At 38.1% G+C, this 24277-nt stretch overlaps 1 protein-coding gene and 1 long non-coding RNA gene across 3 annotated transcripts in view; one reads left to right on the top strand and one right to left on the bottom strand.

Moving 5' to 3' along the window:
- The first annotated feature begins 1114 nt into the window (after positions 1-1114).
- LOC311439566 lies at positions 1115-24111 on the top strand. Of its 2 annotated transcripts, XR_014694820.1 has the most exons (7): positions 1115-1200; positions 12274-12347; positions 14990-15156; positions 20288-20413; positions 21041-21093; positions 22112-22187; positions 22469-24111. It is a non-coding gene; the product is annotated as an uncharacterized lncRNA (long non-coding RNA). The 2 variants fall into 2 exon arrangements; XR_014694821.1 differs by lacking the exons at positions 1115-1200; positions 12274-12347; positions 14990-15156 and adding an exon at positions 18616-18779.
- The window catches only part of LOC311439563 (uncharacterized protein), a 57581-nt gene continuing 56326 nt past the window's right edge, over positions 23023-24277 (bottom strand). Inside the window, exon 4 of the mRNA XM_084525424.1 lies at positions 23023-23114. Coding sequence (XP_084381550.1) covers positions 23079-23114 — 36 coding nt within the window. The 3' untranslated portion in view covers positions 23023-23078. The remainder of the gene's footprint in view (positions 23115-24277) is intronic.

The following is a 24277-nucleotide window of genomic DNA, read 5'->3' as shown; positions in this document are numbered from 1 at the left end:
CTCCCAGTACAATGGATAAAAAGCACTTCGTACAAGAAACGATATTTCAAAAGACATCTTGGAAAAAGAAAATAAATTCTTCCCCATCCCCATGTGTTTCTACCCCAAAAAAATGGGACGGGGGAGAGGGATCACAAAACAAAAACCTGACACAGTATTTCTTGAATTATTGATAGAATACATATTGTGTTTTTTTCTAAATTTGGAGTTGTTTCTTATCTTAAAAGACATGTAAACAAACCAATTTTCACATGCAAATTGTGAATTTTTTCAATTTTTTTGCAAAAAATGCAAATTTTTTCAATTGTGTCATGATGACTGAACTTAGAATGCAAAAAATATTCAATTGTTAAATTTCATGAATTAAAGTAATTTGGATGATGTCTGTGGAAGTAAAAGTATCTGCATATTTTTTATTTTTTTTTTTTAAGTCAGTAAAACTTATCTTTTCGCTTTATATAACTGGAAGGCAGCCAAATGGATTTTTCTCACTTAAAAAAAAAACAAACAAACAAACAAACAAAAAAACACTCATTCAAGCCTGGAAGGTGTCAATTCCAAAATACATTTTTGAAAGTGCTTGGGAGGACAAAAAAAGGTATGGAATCGAAATGAAATAAAAATTTTATGCATGTTAAGGTATGAGCTGCAGGCCAGATTCTGTTTTTATTTACTCCTTTGTAGGTGTTACAGTACTTCTATTATGTCACTAATCTGGTTTGAGTTTTCTCTTGTGGCACTGAGATCAGTATCATGCATGTGAGTGTCTGACAGAGCAGAATTGAAAAACAAGGAATTTTTATCTGGTGAAAAAGCCTGGCAGTTTGTACAAACCAGGAAAACACGATCAAAATCAGACTTCTGGAACTTATAGTTTCACTCGTGTCTCATTTTTACATGGCCAGAATCCCCCCAAAAAACAAACAAACAAACAAAAAAACGTAAACTAAAGATTTCATTACAAGGGTAGGAGAAAATGCTTGTGGCAATACAAATGCACAAACTACATAAGAATAAATGAGGTACATTTTATATCAATTTCAAATGTAAATAAAAGCTTGAAATATAATTAATGAAATTATTGAGAAAGACTCATATCTGTTCTTTTTCCTAGTGGCTGTGGATGGGGAAACTCCTGCAGATCTGGTGCATGCATGCTCTCCCTTTTCCTAGTAGTCCATAATTCTTCTGCATTAGCAGGTAAGATGTTAAAGACGTGATGAACTATTTCAGAGGAGAACAATGAAAATAAGAATGACGCAGACAGCTAGCACTGCTGCAGCTAGTTGAAAAATGTCTACTCAGAAAGCTGCAACTACCAAAAGATATAGTAGTAGAGGTGAACTAGGCAGCATGCCCAGTGTAAGTGGTGCAGAAGAATATATTTTTATATATTGCAGTCATATTTCTGGATTTTTTATCCATGCTTTCAGCTGCTGGGCTTCCTTTGTTTTTTTATCTGGATGTCCCCTACTCTTTCTGGACCACCAGTGATTGTGGTGAGTCAGAAGAACCCAGAGCCTGACAATGATGTTCTTTTGTGTGGCCCTGATGTCACAGCTGTAGCTGTGTACAGACCTGTGGCAGGCTGTGATGTTGTATACATCATCTCCAGATGAGAAGTTCCCCCACATATGCCAAGCATCATGTTGGGAAACTGGATTCGTTAGCTGTATTACTAATACTTGCAAGGAAAAAGAATTACCTTGGAAATTATTTGCAATGTGTAGAAGGGCCAAGACAAAAAAATTGCGGAAGTACTGTTTTAAAGAAAACACAAGACAATTTAAGTGAAAATTCTTTCATATATATGATCAGAGAAGTGCATTGACTAGATTGCCTGTCATATAGACAGTTTGTATTTTCTCTCAATTTGTTTTTTGTCAAATATCTTTGTAATAAAATACGTAGATCTCTTTGGAGAGCACCATGCTATGTGGATAGGGGGCAATATCCAGGTGATACATGGCACTGTCATTAGTTTATTCGGGTAGGGCAGCCAGTTTCCGTTATGTTGTGTCGAGATTAATGATCAGGAGCAGCCAAGCTGGGATTGGTTCCACATCTAAGAATGGGTTTGCATCAGCTGCAGTAAGTAGCACTGAGGAGTTAGATGGCTGTTCGCAACCTAAGATCACAATGTGTCCTCATCTGGCTTTGGATATCAAAGTAGAAGCAGGCAGTGGTGAAGGCCATAGGTGTCTTTACATTGTCAGGGAACATATTTTATATTTGCTCAGTAACTGTAGGAGCCAACAGAAGTCTGCAGTATCTAGAGAAACAGCTTAGCACATATTAATTTCCTGAAATTGCCCAAACAAAGCAGGCAGCGTAATCAGTTTTCTCCGGACTCAAACGGCAATTACAATGAATGCAAAAAGGTTAAAAACATCTATCTGTACTTCTACAGAAAAGGGATTAGGCCGCAGGTGTAACAACATAATGTTCAGCTGTATGTGAGATGGGATTTGGAGCTCTGTGCTACACTATGATTGAATTCATACGAAAGTACTGCTTAGAGAGGAAAGACATTAATTCATATCTTCTAATTAATTATCTACTGAACATGACAGAATAAAGACAGCATAAGAGAAGGAAAGGGTAGGAGTCATCAGATGCGATTGCATTTTGTTGCCATAAGGAATGTTTCTTCCTCTTCAGTTACAGTTTTATGACTCGGCATTGCTGAGGTTGGTGATTTACAGAACACAAGAGCAATGGACTTACATGCAATCTAGTTACATTTGGATCTCAAGAAGAAATGGGGTAGCTGAATGTGCGTCATATTCAGCTTAGTGATTCAGATGTAAGACAGTCTTCCAGAGAGACCATAATGTTCTGTCAGAAACTCCAAATGAAATGTACCAGAAGTACATTTCACAGGAACAGTGGGGCTGGAGACTGATGTGCTCGGTAGCATCAAAGGAGGGAGATACATTTGGGGAAGAAAAGCTTTGCCCTGTCCCCAGCAATGTCTTTTGACTCTGATGCATAACAGCCACACCTGGCTCTGGAATAAAATCTTTGTGCCAGCAGTGTAACTGCATGCAAGGAAACAGCGCTGTAGGCAGGACATTGCCATAGGTGTTCTGTGATTTCTGTTCCTACAGGTGAGACAGGAAAGTCCTGTGTGGTTTGGGGCCCAGAAATCGGCACAATAGCAACCTGAGGGAAGTTCCCCAGTTCTTTCCAACCTCATCATTGAGGTTTGGCTATGTCTAAGGCACCAGCGGGGATGACAGGCTGTGCAGCGCCCACAGGGAAGCAGCCTGTGCCCAGGCAGAGAAGCGCTGTCAGAGCAGCTGCTACTGGCCTAGGCCAGAGGGAAATGCTGGGGCTTCTCACACACTGTGGCTCCCTGTGTGGGGACTTAAAGTAGCACCGCTACTCAGCAAGACGTTGGCACAGCGGCAATCCTGTGCAGGCCTGCCCACAGCTCCTGCTGCCAAATGGCAGCGGGTTGGGGCCGAGGCACCAAGCCTGGTGCTCTCCCACCTGCCTGCAGTGCGGCCCCCGGCTGCAGGGCTGCCTGAGCTGCAAGGCTGTGAGCTGCCCGTTTTGCCCATTTTGACACAGAAATGGGAATGTTTCCTTGCGTTGCAGCTTATTCTCCCTTAGTAAACTCCCTTATTCTCCCTTAATGTTGGTTTTGTCTTCCTTCCCAGACAGTTTTCCCTGGTGGTGGTTGATAACAGCCGCAGGAGTTATGAAGCAAACCAAAACAGTGTTTTGCAACACTTAAATGCAGTACTTTGCCCATATCTGAAGAGCTTACTCACTGGCCGGCCATGCTCAAGGGATGCCGCAGCTCCATCCCACAGATCAGTGTTGCTTCCCTTCTCATCTCCTACTTCCCGAGTGGGTATCTGCAGAGTGCCGTGATGGCATCGATCTGTTTTGACCACACCTATGTCAATCTGTTCTTCTAGCACCTTAGCAGGCGCCAGCCTTTAGAAGCTATTTCAAACTACTGCCACTGCGGACTGTGGAAGCATACAAAAAGTGCAACGGGTCCAAGCACAATGCAGCAGTAGGCAGATTTGTTGCTAAAACTTTTATCTGAAATAGGAGTTGTTACTTGTATGTTATTTAAGTGTACATTTAAATTCAAGAGGCAATTAGATACTTTTTTTTTGGAAAGAAAAACTTGTAAATTATGTATCAGAAATTCATATTAATTTTATACGTGTGTTTTTCTGTACTTTTGTTCCTCAGGTGCTTACTATGAGATAAATTGATTCAAAGGGAAAAAGTGAGAGATACAAAATTCTTGTGTTTAATATTAAACTAGGCTGAGGAAGAGCATGTGAAAAGCACACAAGGAGAGCACTGCAGCCTGCACAAGCCTGTAGAGGGGAAAAATGGTGGAAAAACATGGACAGTACCCCAAGACCATATATCTGAAGAAACTGTAGAGAATACTGGCAAGTAAAAGAAAAACATGCTAGAAAACATTTTGGTATTTTAACTTGATTGTCAGCAAGTGACATTTAGGTTACTTAATATGTATAAATTATATTTTTTTCCTTTTTTAACCAACCATTTATCCAGTTTATGTCCCAGCATGCTTACCTTCAGGCACTACTGGTAAACAAGAGTGTCAATAAAATAACTAATGCTTGCTTTATAGAGTTAATTTTCTCCCTTTCTCTTTTCTAAGTGACCTGGAGCTCATCCTTAAAACATGCCTGGCTCCAAAATACAAGACAATTTATTTTTCTGTCAAGATAGTGAGGGATTTAGATATGAAGTAATATACTCCTGTGCTTTACAGTTAATACCAATTTCCTGCTTTTTCCTGATATTTTGATATCTCTCCTCTCCATGATCATCTCTGTATGCAAGTTAGAAAATACAGAAGCAACATGAAGACAAGTTTTAAAAGAACAAGAGCACGTTAGATAGAGGATGCCAGGCTCTGAAATGTATCCCTCTGCAGAGTTGCTCTGTGGTGCTCACTGAACCGATTAACAGATTCCAGTGCAGTAGATGAGGTTCCTTCCAAGTGATACCAGACCATTTTTCCAGCCACTCTACATTTATCTATCCACATGACATTCCTGTGTGTTTGTATACACATTTATTTTACTGAACACAACTGAAAGGAGAAATGTTACATAGAATTTTAGATAATAGTGTATAGGAGCAAGAATGTGAAGTGCTTTTGGATAAAAGCAATAGCATACTATTATTCCATTGTTAATAGAATATTTGTACTTGTTGGTTGGCCTTGAAACCATAAGGAAAATTATTGTTGAAAATCAAAAGTGGTTCAGGAAAAGCATTTTTTTCCAGAATAAAGTCATCCGTAGTTCTTTAGTAGGTTTTGTTTGTGAATGTGTATATGCAGTTTTAGATGCAAAGGCATTCACGTTTCCCTTCAGTTTTATGAGTACTTCAGTTTTCTAGTTTAATTTATTGCTTTCATTAAATATAACACAATAAGAAGTAGAAGGTGACTTTGTTGTCTAAGTGGCTAGAAAGACGTCTAAAATTCGGCAGCAGTACCATTTCTCTCCAAACCAATCCCAAATTCAATTCAAATTCTATTTTTGGGTCACAAGTAATAATCTGTGATAATTGCATTACAGTAATTTAAACTACAGCTTCTTTAATCTCATATACTTTAAATGCATCTGAAGAAGACAGTTTGAGCTACAAATTTGTTTTCTAATATTGGAAGTAATGTATGTAAATGGCAACTAAATTATAAAGCTTAGCTTCATATTACTTTTATGGCTATGTAATGCTCTCAGTCAGATTGGTTTTACTTGAACTATATTCAGAATTTAGAAAATTGCCACTTAGCATATGATTAGCACTGTTATTTGTTTGAGTCCTCATAATCATAGAATGGTATTTAGGTTTTTATTTCGACTGGCAATGAAAAAATAAGAGAACAAATATTAGGGAAAAGAGTGCATTTGCAATGAGAGCTTGCTAATTTTTTATCAGGTTATTTTCCACTCCAAAAGTTTGGCTAGAAGACAGGTGTAGAGACTGGGGACAGGCTTACATCTTAGTAGCATTTGAAATGCTACTCAGAGAACCAGGGAGAATGTTTTGTTATCACTTCAGAGACTCCACCTTCTTAACAGGCATCTCATTCTAAACTGAAGCTAAGAGGAGAATGTAGAAAAGAAAGAACCATATAAAAACTGAACATCTTATTTTTGTGTTTAAACAAACACAGAATATTGGGAAATGATTAAGGGAATTCCTACAAGGGCAGTAATTTGACCTTTTTGGCCTCTGCTAGATTGCATGCCCTCAGGTAGGATTTGAAGTAGAACAGCAAAAGTACATGAAAGGTCTCCAAGGAGAGATTGAGTCCAACACATTCTCCATTCTCAGTCAGACACTGGTTACCCTTTAATGGATGTGATTATTTTGTCAGCCAGGAAATCCTACGTAACAATAATGTCATAGCAGAGCAGATCTGTTGGATTTGCGTTTCAAGGAATTGATAAAAGTAATTATTTTTCTTGCTTAGTTTCTCTACCCAGGGGGTTGGTTGGTGTCAGTTTTTAGCAAATGTCATTCTGATATGTTTGTGTCTCCTCACATTTGAGCAACTGGAACACTGATGTAGGGATACAGTGAACACATAGTATATCTCAGTGGAGCTAAACATTTCTTGTAATATTTTTTGCTGGGTAGTTACTGGTCCTCCTCAGGGCATTTGGAGTCTGCAGCACAGCTGTAGAAGGAGTTCAGGCTCCAGACAGCAACCTTTAGCTGTGTTCAAGGATGCCTGAGGATGTTGCTCTCTCTTCTTTCATTAGTGTTAATAAAAAGCAAGCAAGCAGGTAATGGTGTTTTACATACAAAATATTCTCTCTTGTCTAGCCTGGCTGCATCTCTGAATTCTTTTTGAAGCCTAACCTTCCTATTCAGATCCAGTCACCTTCCTACACTGATTGTTTTCCAAAATTTCTTCTGTGTTGTGGTGCATTTAACAATGAAATTTGGACTTCAGAGCACTGTGGAGGTTTATATGCCCAAATCTCAGAAAATGTTTTGTTGTAAGAAAACTATGTTAATTTTTAAATTAATATTATGAGGTTCTGGGCACAAAGTCATAATGTTTTTATGTTTAAGAGGGAAAATACTGAACTGATTGGTATACATATTGGAAATATTTCTGTCTAGGAGTATATCCTGCATGAAACACGTAGCCAGACATATGGCCAGTGAACCATTTATGAACCATTTAATTTAGTTGTGTTGCATATATTTTATGTTAGCTATCTGCACAGATATGAATTCTGTAACAGACAAATTATCCAATAATCTCAAATAACTTATGTTCAGTGTTCCTTATATCTTTATGTTATATTTCATTTCAAAAGACTGACTGTTCTGCTTCATTGTTAAGCATAATTAATGTGACGAAGACACCAGATTCTGTATTAAGTATTCTCCAGAGAATTCAGCAAGAAACAATTTTTGAGACCTAATTCAACAGGTTTCTCCAGTAACTTATAAACATAAATAGAATCATATCTCCTCAACTAAGGAAAAATCTGACCGGTCTTTGCGCTTTTTTATTTAATTCAAAATACACTTTCAAGTTGCAAGTTTCTCAGAGGACAGAAGAGAAAGCTGACACTATTCAACTGGGATGCTATCTTTATCTTAAGTATTCTTGGGAACAAAACACTTATCAAGGGTGACTAGCTTTATCGTGTAGGTATAAAAAGCAGAGGGAACTGACATCTTTCACCTGCTAGTAAAAATGTATTTTCAGATACATTCACAACTTTAATTCACATGATGATAATTTAAATAAATTATTCTGGAGCATATCTGGAAATTCCTAGAGGCCAAGATGAGCATGAATGAGGACTGATTCTTAATCACATGTAACCCCAAGCTTTTCTGAAGCTGAAGCAAGTATACATCTGTAGTGGTCATCTAGGAGAGCTCATGAAAAGAGTGAGTGAAAACAAAGGTATTTTAACTTAATAGTCTAATAACATTGTGGGGGGACTACAGTAAACCAGAAGTTTCCACCTTCAGAATCCATTGGATAAAGAACTGTAACCGAGAACTATTGTATCATACACTGAAGCTCCCCTGCTGAGATTGACTGTAAGTGATACATAACACCCAGTTTTAGGAAAGAGCTGATTTTAAAATATGAAAGCAGCCTTGCATAAATGTTAGTCTCAATATGTTTTGCAGGTATAAAGGGACAGAAGAATAGTGGATCCTTCATCCATATGCTGTGTAATCTATGTGTATAAATATAGCCTTAGTGTATGTGCATCTTTTGATTATCACTGCTCACTTAAACAACTGGTACCCTTAGTGTTGTGTGTGGTTTTTATCCTCTGTAATCCTTTAATTCTCTCTGAGACTTTGCACATGTACTCTACAAGGCTTTTAAGATTAATCCCATAATTAAAGGACATCGTTAAATGATGAAATTTTTGCTTGCTTATACCTAAGTGCCCTGTACAATCTCCAACTATTAAAATATGTCTAAAAGAGTATTTTTGTTGAAGTAACAAAATACAAGTGAACATATTCAAAAAAGGATTTAGAGCTGCTGTTTCATGGCATACCAGGTAAGTATAAACATTTTATTGTATGTAATGCTTTTGTTAGAATAAACTTCACTAAAAGTAAAGTTTAATTCATTAATTTAAGTAAAGAATTAAACTTTAGTTCATCTCTACTCTTATCATATGACAGTATAAACCTTTCTCATTTATTAAAAAGGCTTAATTTTACTCAGTACACTAAGTAATAACCCACAATTGATTGAAGAGGTAGTGATATGTGCTGAATCAAAATCTAAATATCCTACATCACAAATCACTCCATTTTTTGTTTGATGCCTAGTCTGCCGATAGATAAGCAGGTCATCAGATCATTCTAGTGGAGTCCTATTTCTTCAGTTACTAATTTGTTCTGAGAGCTGCCTTCATTTGAGAAATCTGTCCCACATTTCCTGCCATAATAAAGTCTTCCCGCTGGCTGAACAATAATAGACTAAATAATCCTGCCTGCTGCCAGAATTCAGCAAGGCACAGATGGAAGTTACAGTCATCAGATGTTTAAGCAGCAGAATACGCTGCTTCTAGTCATTTTTTCTGAAGTGTTTCACCTGGGGGATAAGTTTATCCACTTGATCTCTTCAGTTTTGGCTTGAAATGGAACCCTGGTGGTGACTTTTTGTAGTTAATGGTCCATCATATATCATTAGGACTTCCCTTAACTTGCAACCATGGGGAAAAAAAATGATGTATTAAGATCAAAAGATGGATTCTGTCTTTTTTTTTTTTTTTTTTTTTTTTTTTTTTTTTTGAGATGAAAAGCCACATGTGATAAAGTGTTATAGAAATACTGAGCAAGCTTCTCTGTCGGGCGAGTAAAACCTTGAGGCTAGAACTGACTGAATCACAACAAATGTTTCACTGACTGCCAAAATATCTGTTGGAAGCATGACCTTGTTGGGTAACTGAGCACATGCAATTTTGAATAAAGTCAGCAATGTCGTATCTATTACCTGAAAAAGGTTGAATAAAATGCTGCAATGTATCAACCCTGTTCAGACTACATGGAGTAAGGGGAGAGTTCAAGCAAACGTGAGGGGAAAAAGAAACAACAGAAAATGTTCAGTGGAAAGGATTTTTTGAGTCTGGGGCCTCGACTAGAGAGGAGGGGATCATGACAGAGTTTATAAAGTGCCAGAGATAAAGCTGCTGAATGACCCAAGGATTATGGGTCATTCTGGGTCAGATTAATAAGTCTTTAAAAGCATAAACCTTCTAACAATTTGTTTATATATATATATATATATATATATATATATAATATTATATATATATATATATATAACTTGTTTCTGATCAGGCCATGTCCCCAAAGAGTAAACTAATTGTACACTTCTCTGTAGTTAATTGCTTTATGTTGTATTTTCTCTCTGACCTAATGTTGCCCTTACTTTGGGTAATTCTCTGTTTCTTTTCATGCCAAAAAGCACAATGTATTTAGGTTTTTAAAATGAGATTTTCCACTCTTTCAGAGAAGTATTTTTCTCAGTGTGGATTTTTCTTTGCTCTTTGTGCAGATAGAGCTTTTGGTTATTGATAGTCCCAGTGTAGTTTCCATGTTCTAGGCAAGTTTACTTGATTAACTCTTTAAATAAAATGATTTTGTGAAATCTGTATTATCTAGATTTGGTATATAGTTGTGCTGGAGGTGTATTAAATTAAGGTAAGGGTTTCAAGAGTATATGAAAGAGTATATGATAGCCTTGCTCTGTATTGTGTAGTAAACAAGGTCATCATCCAAAAATCTCAGTCTAAGTAACTTTTCCATGTGAAAAGTAATATTCAAGTTATGCTGCGTGACTCTTTTGCCCTTCTCTTGCTTTATCACAAGGTAAGTGATTAGTTTTCTGTAAAACTAAGCCCAGATAGCCAGAACTTGGCACGTGTGCTTGGCAGGTAACAGTGAAAAACAAACAGAAGCCAGTGACTGAAGTTTGAGAAGATGATGAATAGAAAGAAAATTTGTTTGAAGAACACTTGTCTGATGTATTAATCTTGTGTTGTAGATTCACAGATATTGTAATCAATGTAACTCCCACTGCTAGTATCCACTCACTGCATATGATGATCTAACTCATTTAATTTATTTCATCACCTTAGTAGCATAATTTAGTAATAATATGTTTATTATAATTTATTATAATAATTTAAATTATATTTCATTCAGTTCACAGTGCGAACTACATTTAGGAATGGTTGTTGCCACTCCTGTTTACTGTAAACTGGCACAGCTGAGAATCCAAAGCTCTTGTCTCCTAATCAATAGCATATGCATATAAATGTATATGTCTAATGTGCCAGATTCTAAGGGAAGGTTTTATGTTAAAGATCCTCTGAAACATAATTTCAAAGGGACTGATGTCCATTAGGTATCTTTTAAATCTGTTCTTTCAGGATGAAGCAATACATAAATTGTCACAGTTTCATTTCCTTAACACATTTGCCTTTTAGATATTAAATGTGGAGCTCTTTTTTATGCTCTCCTGAGACCAGCAAAAATGCAGCTCTAAATTTATGCTGTTAATGCAGGAAACTTGAGGCAAAAATGAGCAAAATTATTGGTGTGACAAGGGTGCAGTTGTGATTGCAGAGTGAAATATTGCAAGAATAGTAGTTTTAAAGCAAGCACATGAGGTTACAAATACAGCAATTCCTTTTCCTAAAAAGTCACTGCCCACCTACATATTGTAGTTGCACAATTAGCTCTGTAGCACAAAAATTGCAGGACTTCAGTAGGAGCACTCAAATGTTAAGTGTACAGATATTTTAGTGCAATTTGTAAGTGCCTTAGAGGGCGAGTTCAACAAATTGACTCTTTGTATGGACATGAAGTAAGGAATGTTCAAGCGCAAGGAACTGTTTGAACATTTATAGTTTAACAAGACCTGAAAGACTAAAGATTTAAAACATCTTTATGAATACTGACATTTTTGTATGCATGTATTTATGCAAATAAGTTCTGTTGTAGATGTTTAGCATGCCTTGAGGCTTTTAATAGTACTGAAAAATACGTACCTCACTTGGCATCAAGATCGCGTGATTACAACTAAGCTGGTGAGCAGTTGCATGGTACCGCTACCACCAGTTTCACATCCTCCTCTTCTGGTGCAATCCCTCAACGATAAGCTAGCTCTACTCCAACACAGACTTTCCAAAAATAGGAACCAAATACATGTATAATACTTCTAAAATGAAGGAATGGGATGGGTGTCCTTAAAGGAGAAAAGATGGATCAGGATATGTGTTATTTATTTACTGTTTTTTTCATGGCCCTAACCTCTTTTTTTAGTTGATCCAAAGAACTACTGGTTTATATCATGTAGTGCTGAAAGTCTGTTTTAAATGAATGCTCAAGAATGAAAGATTTGGATACCTTTAGACCGTACTAAACATTAAAGTCCTGGAACAAAAAGCAAAAGCAATGCTCAAGATCCAGGTAGAAGCTAGGTACACTACAGACCAGGATACCTATGGCTACAGTTGGCTTAGGGGGACGAGGGCTTCTGAGATGGGACTCCAGCAGAGCCCTGCTCAGCCTCAGCTGGGCTCACCATGGGGCTGCGGCTGAAGGCACAAGCTCGGACAGCATGAAGGAGCACTGAAGTGAACAGATGTAAAGTTAGGGGTAACATACCCAAGTTTGTGATGCTTTCAGGGGAAAGAAGACTGAAGCTTACCCTTGTGTGTGTGTCTGGAATTTGTTCTGCAGACTTTCGAGAACCTTTTCTGAGAAATGTAAAGCTGCCAGAGTTCCAGTGCCTGCCTGCCTGCTGCCAAACTAAGGTAAGCACTAGTCTTCAACCCTGCTGTAATGGTGGTGGTGTAGCTGTGTGTTAGCTGCTTAGATGCTGAAGTACGTGGGACACATTAAATACAGCAGAGCCAGATGGGCAAAAGAGGTGATTTTCCCATTACATTTAGTGTTCGTGCAGCCTCACCCCTGAATACTGTGTGCAGTTCTGGGCTCCGCAGTATGAAAAGGATGTTAAGGTCCTTGGAAGGACCTTGGTGACTTCCTCCCAGAGGAGGGCAACAGTGCCAGCCAAGGGCAGGAAGGCAGGTGCTGTGAGGAGAGACTGAGGAGGCTCAGGGTGCCCAGCCTGGAGGAGAAAAGGCTGAGAGGCAACCTCGTGCAGAGGCAGGTGCCAGGCTCTGCTCCCTGGGCACCACTGGCACCAAGCTGCGGTGGGGGAGCTCAGGCTGGGCAGGAGGGGGCATTGCTTTCCTGTGAGGGTGGCCAAAGGCTGGAGCAGGCTGCCCAGTGGGGTGTTTGGTGCCCTGTGCCTGCCAGTATTCAAGGAGTATTTGGACACTGCCCTCAGTAACTTCTGGTGAGCCCCGAAGTGGTCAGGCAGTTGGACTCGGTGACCTTCGAAGGCCCCTTCCCACTGAACTGAACTGAGCCACTCCATTCCACATTTCTTTAGATTAGAATCTCCTCGTTGTTTCATTAATGTCAGTGAATTTATAACTGGCATAACAGGTGATAAATTCTGAGTGTACTCCCTTATCAGAACATCAGCCTACTTCAGGATTGTCAGGAGGTTTGCAAAGAATCTTTCAGCATTTTTTTTAGCAAAATTAGAAATTTCTCAAGTATTATTAAAAATACTGTGCATGGAAAGAAAAATGATCTTAAATTTAAGTAAAATACGAGAATAATGTAAGGAAGGAGTAGGAGGAGTATAAAATCTGATCTACACCTGAACCTTTAAGAAGCCTTACAGAAATGGGAACCTCTGTGGAACGTCTTCCACGGTAGCCCATAATTCAGTCTCGATATCCTACAGAAGCCAGTAAAATGACAACTGGATATAGGGAAAGAACAGGAGGAATTCCAGATGTGATTGGAAGAATATGAAGTCAGTTGAATATAGCCCAGAAAAAAATCCTGTTTGAATTTCAGAGTTTGGATTTACTGCTAAGTTCAACATGATGCAAATTAACTTTGACAGAGGAATGATTTGGAGACATTATGGTCTGTGGAAATATTTTCATTGCTTTCATTAGACTTTTGATCAATCTTCAATGTAGACTTTGCATGGGCTTACGCAGTAGCTTGTAGTAACTTGCACATTGTTTCTGTTATTTTCAAGTACTCTGGAAGTCAGAAAATAATCTACATTCGATTTCTATTATGCCAGATAGTAGCCATATCAGTTAATTAGCTAACAGCTGAAATTCTATTGCTGCTACAGCATAAGTGTTTACCATGTTTAGATTAATCTTTTAGATTAATTATTTAAATGTATCTAAAGTAAAGTGGCATGGGGAGAGATTTTATATCATTTCACTAAATGTTTAGTAGGCTAATGGAAGGTTGAACTCCAAAATTAGCTCTGCTAAGACTTCTGTAAAGCAACAAAAATCACAGAGTAAATAACCAAGTGCTCTTTCTGCCTCTAGTTTTCATTTTGTCATTTATCAGTGAAGCTACATTCAGAAAAGGTGGCGTTTATTTATTTTTAATTCGGAGTCTGCATTTATATAGATGACTTTCTGATAATAGGTCTACTAAAATGATTCTGAGTTTAACATAACATATGGCACTACATTAAATGTCTATGAGGCAAGCCACATTTCTGATCTTCTAGTTTACAGAAGATATATTGATGTGCTATCTCTTATTGTTGAGATTGCATAATTCTGGCCTTGGATTACATTGGTGTTACACTTAGAACACAGCTTATCTGTGCGTATCTACCTTTTTCACAGCTGGGTAGATAAACATATATTTGATAGATCCAGTCTGCATTTTTACTGGCTGCTGATTACAAAGATCTAAGTCACTAAATTGGATGTTGGTGCAATTCTGTTTGAACAAACTCCATGAATTCAGAGCAACTGTGAGCTCAGATTGGGCATTTGCTACAGCTAACAAGTGAAACAGCAAAATGGAATATAAAGATACAGAATTACAAGGGCTGAATTTTGCAGTTTTAATGGCTTACCAGAAATACCCCCATAATTACCAGGCTTTTTAGCCCTCGCCAAGCCTGTCACCTAACACTTGAGAAATAAAGCCTTCCAAGCATGTTGGATACCTGCCCCGTTTCTAAGGCCTGTTATTTTCAGGGGGCATTGCACACCCCCAACTATGAGCGAGGAGAAATGCATCTGGGAGTACATATGTGCCAAGGCTCTGACAGGATGGTGAAATAAAACCTCAGTTTGCCACTTTGGGTTTCCAAATTTTAAGTGATTTGTGAAATTAATTTTTTATAAGTGCTTCTTTCTTAAGGGGTTTATTTAAGAGCTGACTGTGAGTATTCATGCTATGTATTTAACAGCAGAAAAAAAAAAAAAAAGAAAGAAAAAAAAAGTGGTAATCAAGGCAACTTGATTTAGTATAGATGTATTACAGAGCATGAACAGCGGAGGAGAGTGAGCAGCCCTGACAGTGACTCTTTCACTACCTCTTCCAGACCAGATGATGGAGCAGTGCTGCTGCGTCCAAGCTGAGTACGTCAGCCCTGGGAGTGAGAGCTCCTGGCGACAGCTCCAGTGCTGCAAACCCACACCAGTGACCCTGCTCGGAACAGAAAGCCAGGAAAAGACAGAAACAACAAATGGGGGACAGGAGGGCAGCCAGGTACCAAAATAAAATAAAATAAAATAAAATAAAATTATTTCTCCAATCTTTCTTGCTCACAACTATGTTCAACTATTCATTAAACTGGCATTTAGTACAGTTCTGCTCACCCTTCAGAGTATGTTTAGAAGACTTGTGAGCATAGCTATGCTGAAGGTTTATAAACCTTCAGATTTAGTATGATTATGGAGCTTTCAGTTTTAGGTTACCATATCTAAATCCATTCTGGTCTGATACTGAATGAAGTCTGTTCCTGATGGAGTTGCCTCAGCAATTTTTCTGAAGAATTCTTCAAACCATTTTTTTAAGCAAAATATGAAGGTGTGTAGTATATAGCCCAGCTCAATATTTTAAACTAAAGCTGGAAACATCTATAAAAATGTCAATTTTATAGGCATAAGAACTATTTCCAATAGAAGCTACTGCTAGTAATGAGGAAGGAATTCATTATCTATCCGAGCATACTCAGCTAACATCCTTACCAAGCACACTCGAAACATTGTAAAGAAAAGAGGACATTATTGTCATCTATGGCTTAAAGTTGAAGAAGTATTTTTCATTATTAAGGCAAATTAAAATGCCTACAGTAAAACTAAAATGATTTGAGATGAAAAACTTATGTGCCTGGGCCTATTGGAAGCATCATCTTGACTGTTAAATTCTGCAGGAATCTGATGTTTCAAGATGGCTAGAGGAAAGAAACTTATTTTTAACTTTAGAGAAGGTCTGAGAATTTCTCACTATCGAGTGAAGAAAAAAGGGTAATGAACACAAATGTATGTGTCATAAGAGATTGAGTACTCATAAAATGAAGCCACTCAAGAAAATACTATTAAGGCATTAAACCAATGAAAAAACAGCAGTATAGAAGAGAGGGCTGCCTAAAGGTTGTGAAAGGTCATACAATCCATCTCTGCCTGAGGGAAGGATAGAAGACTAATGCCTTTAGGGCAAATCCTTAAGGCAGTGTGCTTTTATATCTTACTGAAGTTACTTAGGCAGAAAAATTTAAACCTTTCTGATTCAAGCAAGCAAGGCCTTCTATCCTTTCCTCATCCTTTCGATACTGATAGTGACTTATTTGCTCATCTGTGTTAGCAGGCAGCTGAAAAAGACATCGTGGAAGAGAAAGGATCCATACTGGTCAAAACAGGCAGCCTTATGCGTCAGCACCAGAGCTGCAGTGGAAAAAAGCAAGGCAGTTTGCCCCTTCTGTCCAGCACAGCAATCACTTTATTAGTCTTTACCAAAAAAAAAACGTCTTCCACAAGCATATACTCTGCCTCAATCTTGGCAAAACTTTCAAAACTTTTTGTTATTGCTTCTGAATATCAGCCTCTGTTCAAGAGGTTTTCTAATATAGTTTTATATCAGATATCTAGAGTTTCTCTTATGGTGTTGCAGTGGTACTTGTCATAGTTTCCCTATAAGCAGCCTGGAGAGGATGGCAGAAATGTCTCTCAGATGAATCTTTTGGCAAATATGCCATACCGACACAAAATTCTTTTCTTGCCATCATTGTCTCAGGCCAGGTATTTGAATAATGTATTTTTCTTTTGCTTTCCACATTTTCCTCTTTAGAAATGTCAATGTCAAGAGCATTTAATTGCCAGTCTATGCAAATATGAGACAGGAATGTTTTGCATTTCTGTTCCTTTCAGAATTCCTCAGAGTAGCAGAGATGGCAAGCAGGATACTACAGAAAGATAGGGAGACCAAGAGAAAACAGTGGCAATTTCCCAGCCAGAGGAGCCTTCCAGCTTAGCTAGTAATAAAGACAGAAGTCTAGACATGTTTCTAATAAGGCCAGTATTAACTCACCATAATTATTTTACCTTAAGGTAATGCTCATTCATCATCATGGCACTGCTATAAATAGAATATCATTGCTTCACATTTTCCAATAAATCCAATATATTCTGAGATTAAGTAAGGCAGTGAAGTTTGTGATTTCAAACAGTAACAAATAGCAGCTGCTATTTGCCAGAGAAATCCCTCTTAATGAATGAAGTATTAGGGTTTAGTGATGATTTGAGATTCAAAAGAGACCACATTTTCTCCTGAAATTGTAATTAATTTATTTGCAGTATATTTAGGCCAGTGCAGTTGTTTAGTCTACGTGGAAAGTTGACTACTGTCTAAATTATCCCACTCTTAAAGAAGAAATCCACTGCGTAGCACAGAAAGCCTTTCGTTATTGTATCTCCTCCCATCACATAATTTTGCTAAGGCTGATTGGGCAAACTTGCAGAGAAAACAATGCTTCGTTTCCATTTAAATAATCTTACTAAAACCAAAAGGAAGACTTAAAAAGCCATTACTCTGTTAATTATAGCAAACTATTCGAGAAGGACATAAATGCAAACATCTGAAATTTTTAAATATATTTGAGATGAATATATGTATTCTGGAATTCCATTTAAGATCTGTAAAGTTCAATCTTGCGCGTTGCACCTGTAGCAAAAGATGAGGGTTTCCTTTTAGTTGTTATGGCCTATGTCTAGTGGTTTTGAGAGCAATACACAAATGTTTGCAATACAATGAAATCATGGTATAGACTTGCTTTATTTGCACTGTTTCTCTTCATCTCATTCTCTTCAACTTCTTTGTTTCAACTCATTGGATCATGAAATGGTAAAGATCATGGGAAATATGGGCTGTGTGGTCCAAACAGAACATTTAAAGACTTTATGAGAACTGAATGGTATAGTTCATCCTTTTCTTAAAGGAATCAGAAAACAAAAGGAGTAGCTTACAATTATAGACAGAAGCCCTGAAGAGTGAACAAACATCATAAAAGTAGGGGAAAAAATGTGCACTTTCCAGGGTGAGAGTTGCAAATAAGGTCCTTGTTTAGGTAGGAGAAGCTGGCGTAGCAGAGGTGCAGCAGTTTCCATTAGTCATTTCACCATATAGGTGAATTAGATTCAGAGATGTGGTTTGCAGTTGATGTGGGCACCTGAGAAGTTGCAGGCTTTGTTTTGCACAGCTGAGCTGTGTGGCCAAACTATTGCATGGCAGGTGGTGGTATGCTGGTGGCATAAACCACGGCCAATTACTTCATACAAGAAATACAACATTCCTTCAAGAAATAACATTTCTCAGAGTTAAAACAGATTCCTCAGAGATCTGGCTGAAGTCGTTCTCCAGGATCTTACTAACACCATGATGTAAAGGCCATCTCAAAGGGTTTCTTGTTCCAGGACCCCTTTGATCCTGATCCCCTTTTCAGAGAACTACAGAGCTGGAAACCCATTTAAACTTTTCATTTGGAGTAGCAGTACTCAGCTGAACTGACATCAAAGTAAATTGGCAAAGTGGCTGTGCATTTGTATGCAGTGCTCTCACATGTGGGTCACTCAGGGAAACAGCGTGGCCTTGCTCAGCAGGCTCCTAGAAGCTGCCACTCTGCTATGCTGTGCTGACAGTAATTTAGATGTATTGTGCTTCTGGGTCCTCCTTAATCTCCTGCTCCCAAAAGACATGATTGGCAGTGGAAAAATATTCAAAACCATTTTTTTGAAGGTGACTTGAGACTTCAAAAGCTCCTCTATGCCAAGCTGCTGGGCTGCTTGCTTTTCTAAGGAAGTCAGCAGAGAGCAGTGCTATAGAATAAGTAGCAGGTAGGCATAATGAGACCATTGACTGCAATAAATACTATACAGGCAGAAGAAATGCTTAGGCATGTATGTAATAAAATCCTGCAACTCGGACAGGGAGTTGGTAGAAATTGAGTGGTAAAAAGAGAACGTACAAATGCATAAGTGGAAAGATGGATCCTGGTAAAATTTCTGCCTCTTTAATCTATCTGTACCTGGGTTATTTGTCACTTGGTATAATGTACATGTTACTTAATATATTGTCTGTGTATCAGATTTAAGTAACATTTTGGACTGTATTGCATAAATGATATCCCCATTACGGTTTAACTTGCATCATCATTGTTTTAGCATTCCTGCTTGGATTTCATACTGCAGTTTGTCAAACACATGACTTTGTTCCATCATTTGTTTTGTCATCAGTGAAAATTAATTTTCTTGTGTCCTGCCCTCCTTATCACTTTTAGACAAACAGACAATGTCTGCTGTGTAGTGACTCACTAAAAGAAAATGAACATTCCCTCTTACAGCAAGGTGACATTAGCAACAATAAATCCTCCTATGACCTTATTTAACTATCATTTAGTAGTTGTTTCACAGTTATGTATGAAGAGCTGTGAAGTCTCCTAAGATTATCTAAACACAGGTTAGAAAACATTGGGAGAAACAGATGATTGTTTTTCAGGGCTTCTCCTATATATACGGAGGTGCTGGGGATCTGTTCCACATCTTTCAGAATTATTTCTGCATTTACACATGCTATTTAAACTAATACATAAAAATTAGGCTTTGAAAATAATGAATATGTTTTAAAAAATTCCGTCAACCTACAGCTCTTATTGAGGTCAATGAAAACTTTGGGGTACCAGATTTTCGAAAAGATTACAAATGTCTTCAGGCTTTAGTGGAAAGGGGCTCTAGAGTGCAGCCGTTGCTTGCCTGCTGCAGCAATTACTAACAGGAAAAAGTCTGTGCCAGGTCACAGGGAGTACTTTTTCTGTTCTAATGTATACATTCAATTGCATTGAAGATTCTATTCAAACTACTAGTCATGTAAATGTTATTCAGACTATATGAGGTAAGTGACTAACAGAATAACAGTCATTCTTATTATACTGGAGCTGTAAAACTCCTGTTTGATGGGATGTGACCAAGGAGTACCTGAGAGCTAAGGAGCTCTGTCATAATAAATAAACAAATCCATTATTGCATCTCTCAACGTATCAACATATCTTTGTCTCAATCTCTTTAGAAAATCTAGTGTTTCAGAATCCCGGGTTCAAAAAATCTTTTTAACTTCCATATTTTTGGCAACTTTTAAGACCAGTTACAATTCATTAACAAATAGTTTTCGAATGCTAAGACACATTTTATAGAAATGAAACAACTTTGATATCTGAATAGCAATGACTGATGACAACCAATAGTTGTGTAGTTGCTGCCATAAACTAATCGCATTGTGGAGGGGGTTAAAAATGTATATATATGTGGGTTTATTCTACAATGTTGGGTAATTTTTCCATTTACAAAAGGCAAAGCTTCAACAGTATTGTTCGTGCATTCAAGAGTTAGATCTAGAGGAGGCGCTGAGGAGGAAGAGCTTGTTCTGCCTAACTGCCCATCTGCTACATAGCAACCTCTGGATGCATCTCAAACAAGTGAGTAAAGCTTGGAGTGTGTCTCTAAACAGGCTCAACCTGCAAGATGGCATCTGCCCTGTGGCAAGCTGTGAATCTATTCCAAAACCATTCAGAACTCTAAAACTGCTTTTGAAGCAGAGGATAAATGGAAACATAATAGGAAATTAATCGTGCCATTTGCATGACAAAGTGAATATGAGAAAGCTGGTAAAATAGTAGTGGAAAGTAAGTAATACAAAATACTGCACTACAGGTTTTGTAGGTCTTTCATCTCTGTGCAAATGTTGATTTGTTGTTTAGTTGAACATTATCACTGGTATGTGTGTAATCCACAGTCAAAAAAAGTCATTAGGAAGCTCTACAGTGTCTCAGCTGTTGGTCAGAACTCAGCTAACTGTTAAAGCCACAGAAGTTCTTCTCTCTGTATAATAATTTGGGGGTGTAATAGCTGGAGGGTGGGTTCAGGTGTATACATTCTTCATTATCTCCAACAATTCAAAACCATCTGGTTTACTAATGCCTCTGGTGATACTGCTTTAGCACGACTTGTTTTTGTTTGACATAATATTCAAATTTAGTGCAGAATTAGTGCAGAACTGTGTGAAGTTTGTGCAAATCAAACCCAGTTGTCATTCTTCTCTGTAGCCATCACTGAGGTCAAAGAAGCTGTGGACTGAGATGTAAGCACAGGTACATGGGTATGTGGACGTGTTTTTGTCTGTAGCCATATTAGAGATATTTTGCCAGGTAGTGATGGGAAGGAAGAGTTGAGAGGGGAAGGAGATCCTGGGTGTAAAAATTAATCTTCGGTGAAGTTGTGCTTATTGTTTGTATGTGTAACTAACTGGTAATAATACGTAGCTGTTTTCTTGGTGAAGGTAAAAATGACATAAGTGTGTCATGGTGTGTAGGAAAAGATTTTGAATCAGCTGACTAAAAGACATGTGAAATGTGAATTTCTTAATTGTTTATAGTCACTAAAAAGCACAACTTGTGCCGGGGTGGTACATCAATTCAGACTGTGCAGATGTGCTACACTGTATTGCAACACCTCTAAACCTGAGATGTTCATTTCTATGTTTCATGTCTAAACAAGCACAGGAGGTCAGCGGAAGTGCTTTGGTAGTGACAAAAAAAAATCCTTCTGTTCCTTTACCAAATTTTTTTTTTTAAATTTATCTTTGATTAGAAATGTAACTACGTAGAGTAAACCTATGTAGAGGTAGTATTGCTGTTGAACCTTAAATACTTTAAGGACTTCTCAAAAAGTTGTTTCTTCCCCTGTTTAGCAAAAGCTTCATCAGGCATAAACTGTCAGTATCCCAACATTACAAGGCCTAGCTGCTCACAGAAATATCAGAATATATGTCGAAGGAAACATATGGCTTTGTAGCTTGGGAAGGGAGTTATTTAGTAATAGAATTTTATTTAGAGATTGCTCATTAATTCTTTAAATCAGCTTTTGGTTACAAGTATTTACCAAAGTTTATACAACATAAATTGCATACAACTACTGCTCAAATTATTCATTATGAATTATGTATTCGAACAAATACAGGCCTTTAATGTGTTTGCAGCTGATTTGTAGTCAGTTCATAATTTCTATGTCTGCGCTCATTTTTTCAAGTTGTTTACTAGTGTAGGTTAGAAGTGGGATTTTACATAGCTCCGAGTATTTTCTATGCAGTTTTCTGTCTGTGTGATTTATTGCCACAGGTGCTTTTATTCTCCCTCCTTGACAGTCTCTGTTAGTCCACCTGCCTAACAGCCTCCTGGAACATTTACGGTGCAGGTAATGGAAAAAGTAGTGTAAACTGCTGGAAAAAGTTACTCTGCCTCAAATCTTTTTCTGCAAAGATTAGTTCATGCAATGGCTGCACTATCATCTAATAAACTCTTGTGCATTCCTCTTATCTGAAAATGCCATGTGTCCAAATACTCATGACTAAACAAACATATGCATAGTTTGGCATAGTTCGTATCAAAGAAGTAGAATGAACAAAGAGAAATATTCCAGAACAAAATGTTTTTAATAAAAAATTATGTTTTCTGAAACAGGAATGTTTCTTTCAGATTCATTTCTGAGAAATGGCTGGAAGCCCTGCTGATTCTGGACCCGGACATCCTGGTGCAGCCCTGCTCATCCTCACACTCATGGTGGACCTTTTGAGCCCAAATGGACCCAGGCAGTTCTCCTGATTCTTATAACGGATCAGTTTCAAATCATGGTAGTGGAAGTTTCTGCTCACTCTTCAATCTGTTGCTCGTTTAATCAATGAGTGGTAGCTATATGCTGTGCAGGGGAAGGAGCTGTGATTAACATAGCACGTGCTTTGTCCTGGAGTGATACAGACTTGCAGTAATGCCACTTCAGCAATCAAGATCAATCAAGTCATAACATGCAGCCAGGGAGAGCTGAGCATGGAAGCACTGTCTAAGGTAAGAGCTCACGGTTCCAGCTCCCTGATGTGCGTCTGTTGCATGTCCTCGTCTGGGGCTGTCCAGCTACAAGTGCAGTGGAGCCTTCCTTTGAAAGCTGTGCAGCTCTTCAAAGCTTTCATATGAACTTCTGAAGATCTTAGACAGAAAGGTGTGCTGCTGCTTTTATCTGTGCTTTGCTTAGTACTGTCGTGGCTGGCCTGACTTACATTTGAATGTTATTTTTCAGTACAATTTTTGTCTTCTACTGGAGAGCTAAGCCAGTCCTTAACATGATTAGCTAAAAAGAAAAAAAAAAAAAAAAAAAAGTGCCTGTAAGGGTGCTGCCTATTAATGTGCCTTGCAATTGATATGCTCTGGATCCATGGTCAAGAGGCAGAATTCCAGTTAACGTCTAGCTCATGGGAGCTCCTCACACTGGGAGCTGGGGGAAAAGCCAAATGGTGGGGGGCTCTCAGCTCTGATCCCTGGCCCTGTGGAAAATGACTCAGGGATCACTTTCCATTGATCAGTAGCCATGATCCTCTACTAGGAGACTTTGTTGCCAGGACAACTGTTGCCAAGACAGACTGGCGCTCCTTGGGAAAAAATTCACTGTGTTATTTCTGTACACCAAACCTTCTCTGGTATCTACTGTTAGACCCAGGCAAGCTCTTGGAGTTTCCAGGTGGAAACTGAGAAACAGTAGGAAGGGCAAGCGACTCTTACCACCAAGAGGGAGCTTGCAATCCTACGTGGATCTGCACAAAGTTCATGGTCTCTCAGAATGTGCATGCACTCCACAAATATGGGCCCCACCACCCAGTGTTGTGAGCCTCTTCAGGCCACAATATCAAAAGGAATTCCAAAGCTTACGATTCTCTTCAGCAACATTTAGTTGGGAATAGATTAGGTCCTTAGGGATGTTCTGTATTTTAGTGCACAGCTATAAAAGTTTTTATGATTTAGTACAGAGGCTGTGATCAGCACCTTGCATGTGCTGATGAAAGCAGCAGATTCCAGCACCTCACCCTATCTGTGAAAACGTGTTTTGTATAATTATTGACATGCCCTCAAAGGAGGACTCTGTTCCCTTTGAAATAAATTGCTTGTAATTTTGTAATTTTATATCACCTGAAAGATTGCCTTTGGTTCACTTTGTTAAAACTATAATGTTACTGTATGGAAAGTCAATAATCTTTTTTTGGGACAGAGGTTTCTAAAGTTTATGATTCAAGACTACTGCTCTGGTATTGGTTTCCAAGTTTTACATTAAATAAATCTGGTTTAAGGAGAAAGTTTGATTATGGTATAATATTTAAAAATATTCAAGTCAGTGGAAGTAAAGTAGTTAAATGAATCAACTAGTCTCCTGAATACATATGCATATTTAACACTCTTGTTGCTGTCCACCAGAGGTCACTACCTGGCCACTTTATTCATTACTGACTATGCTTTCAATTG

This window comes from Aythya ferina, assembly GCF_964211825.1.
Source record: "Aythya ferina genome assembly, chromosome: 7".
NCBI lineage: Eukaryota > Metazoa > Chordata > Aves > Anseriformes > Anatidae > Aythya > Aythya ferina.
Note: the sequence above shows the minus strand (reverse complement) of the source record. Positions and strands in the feature narration are given on the sequence as shown.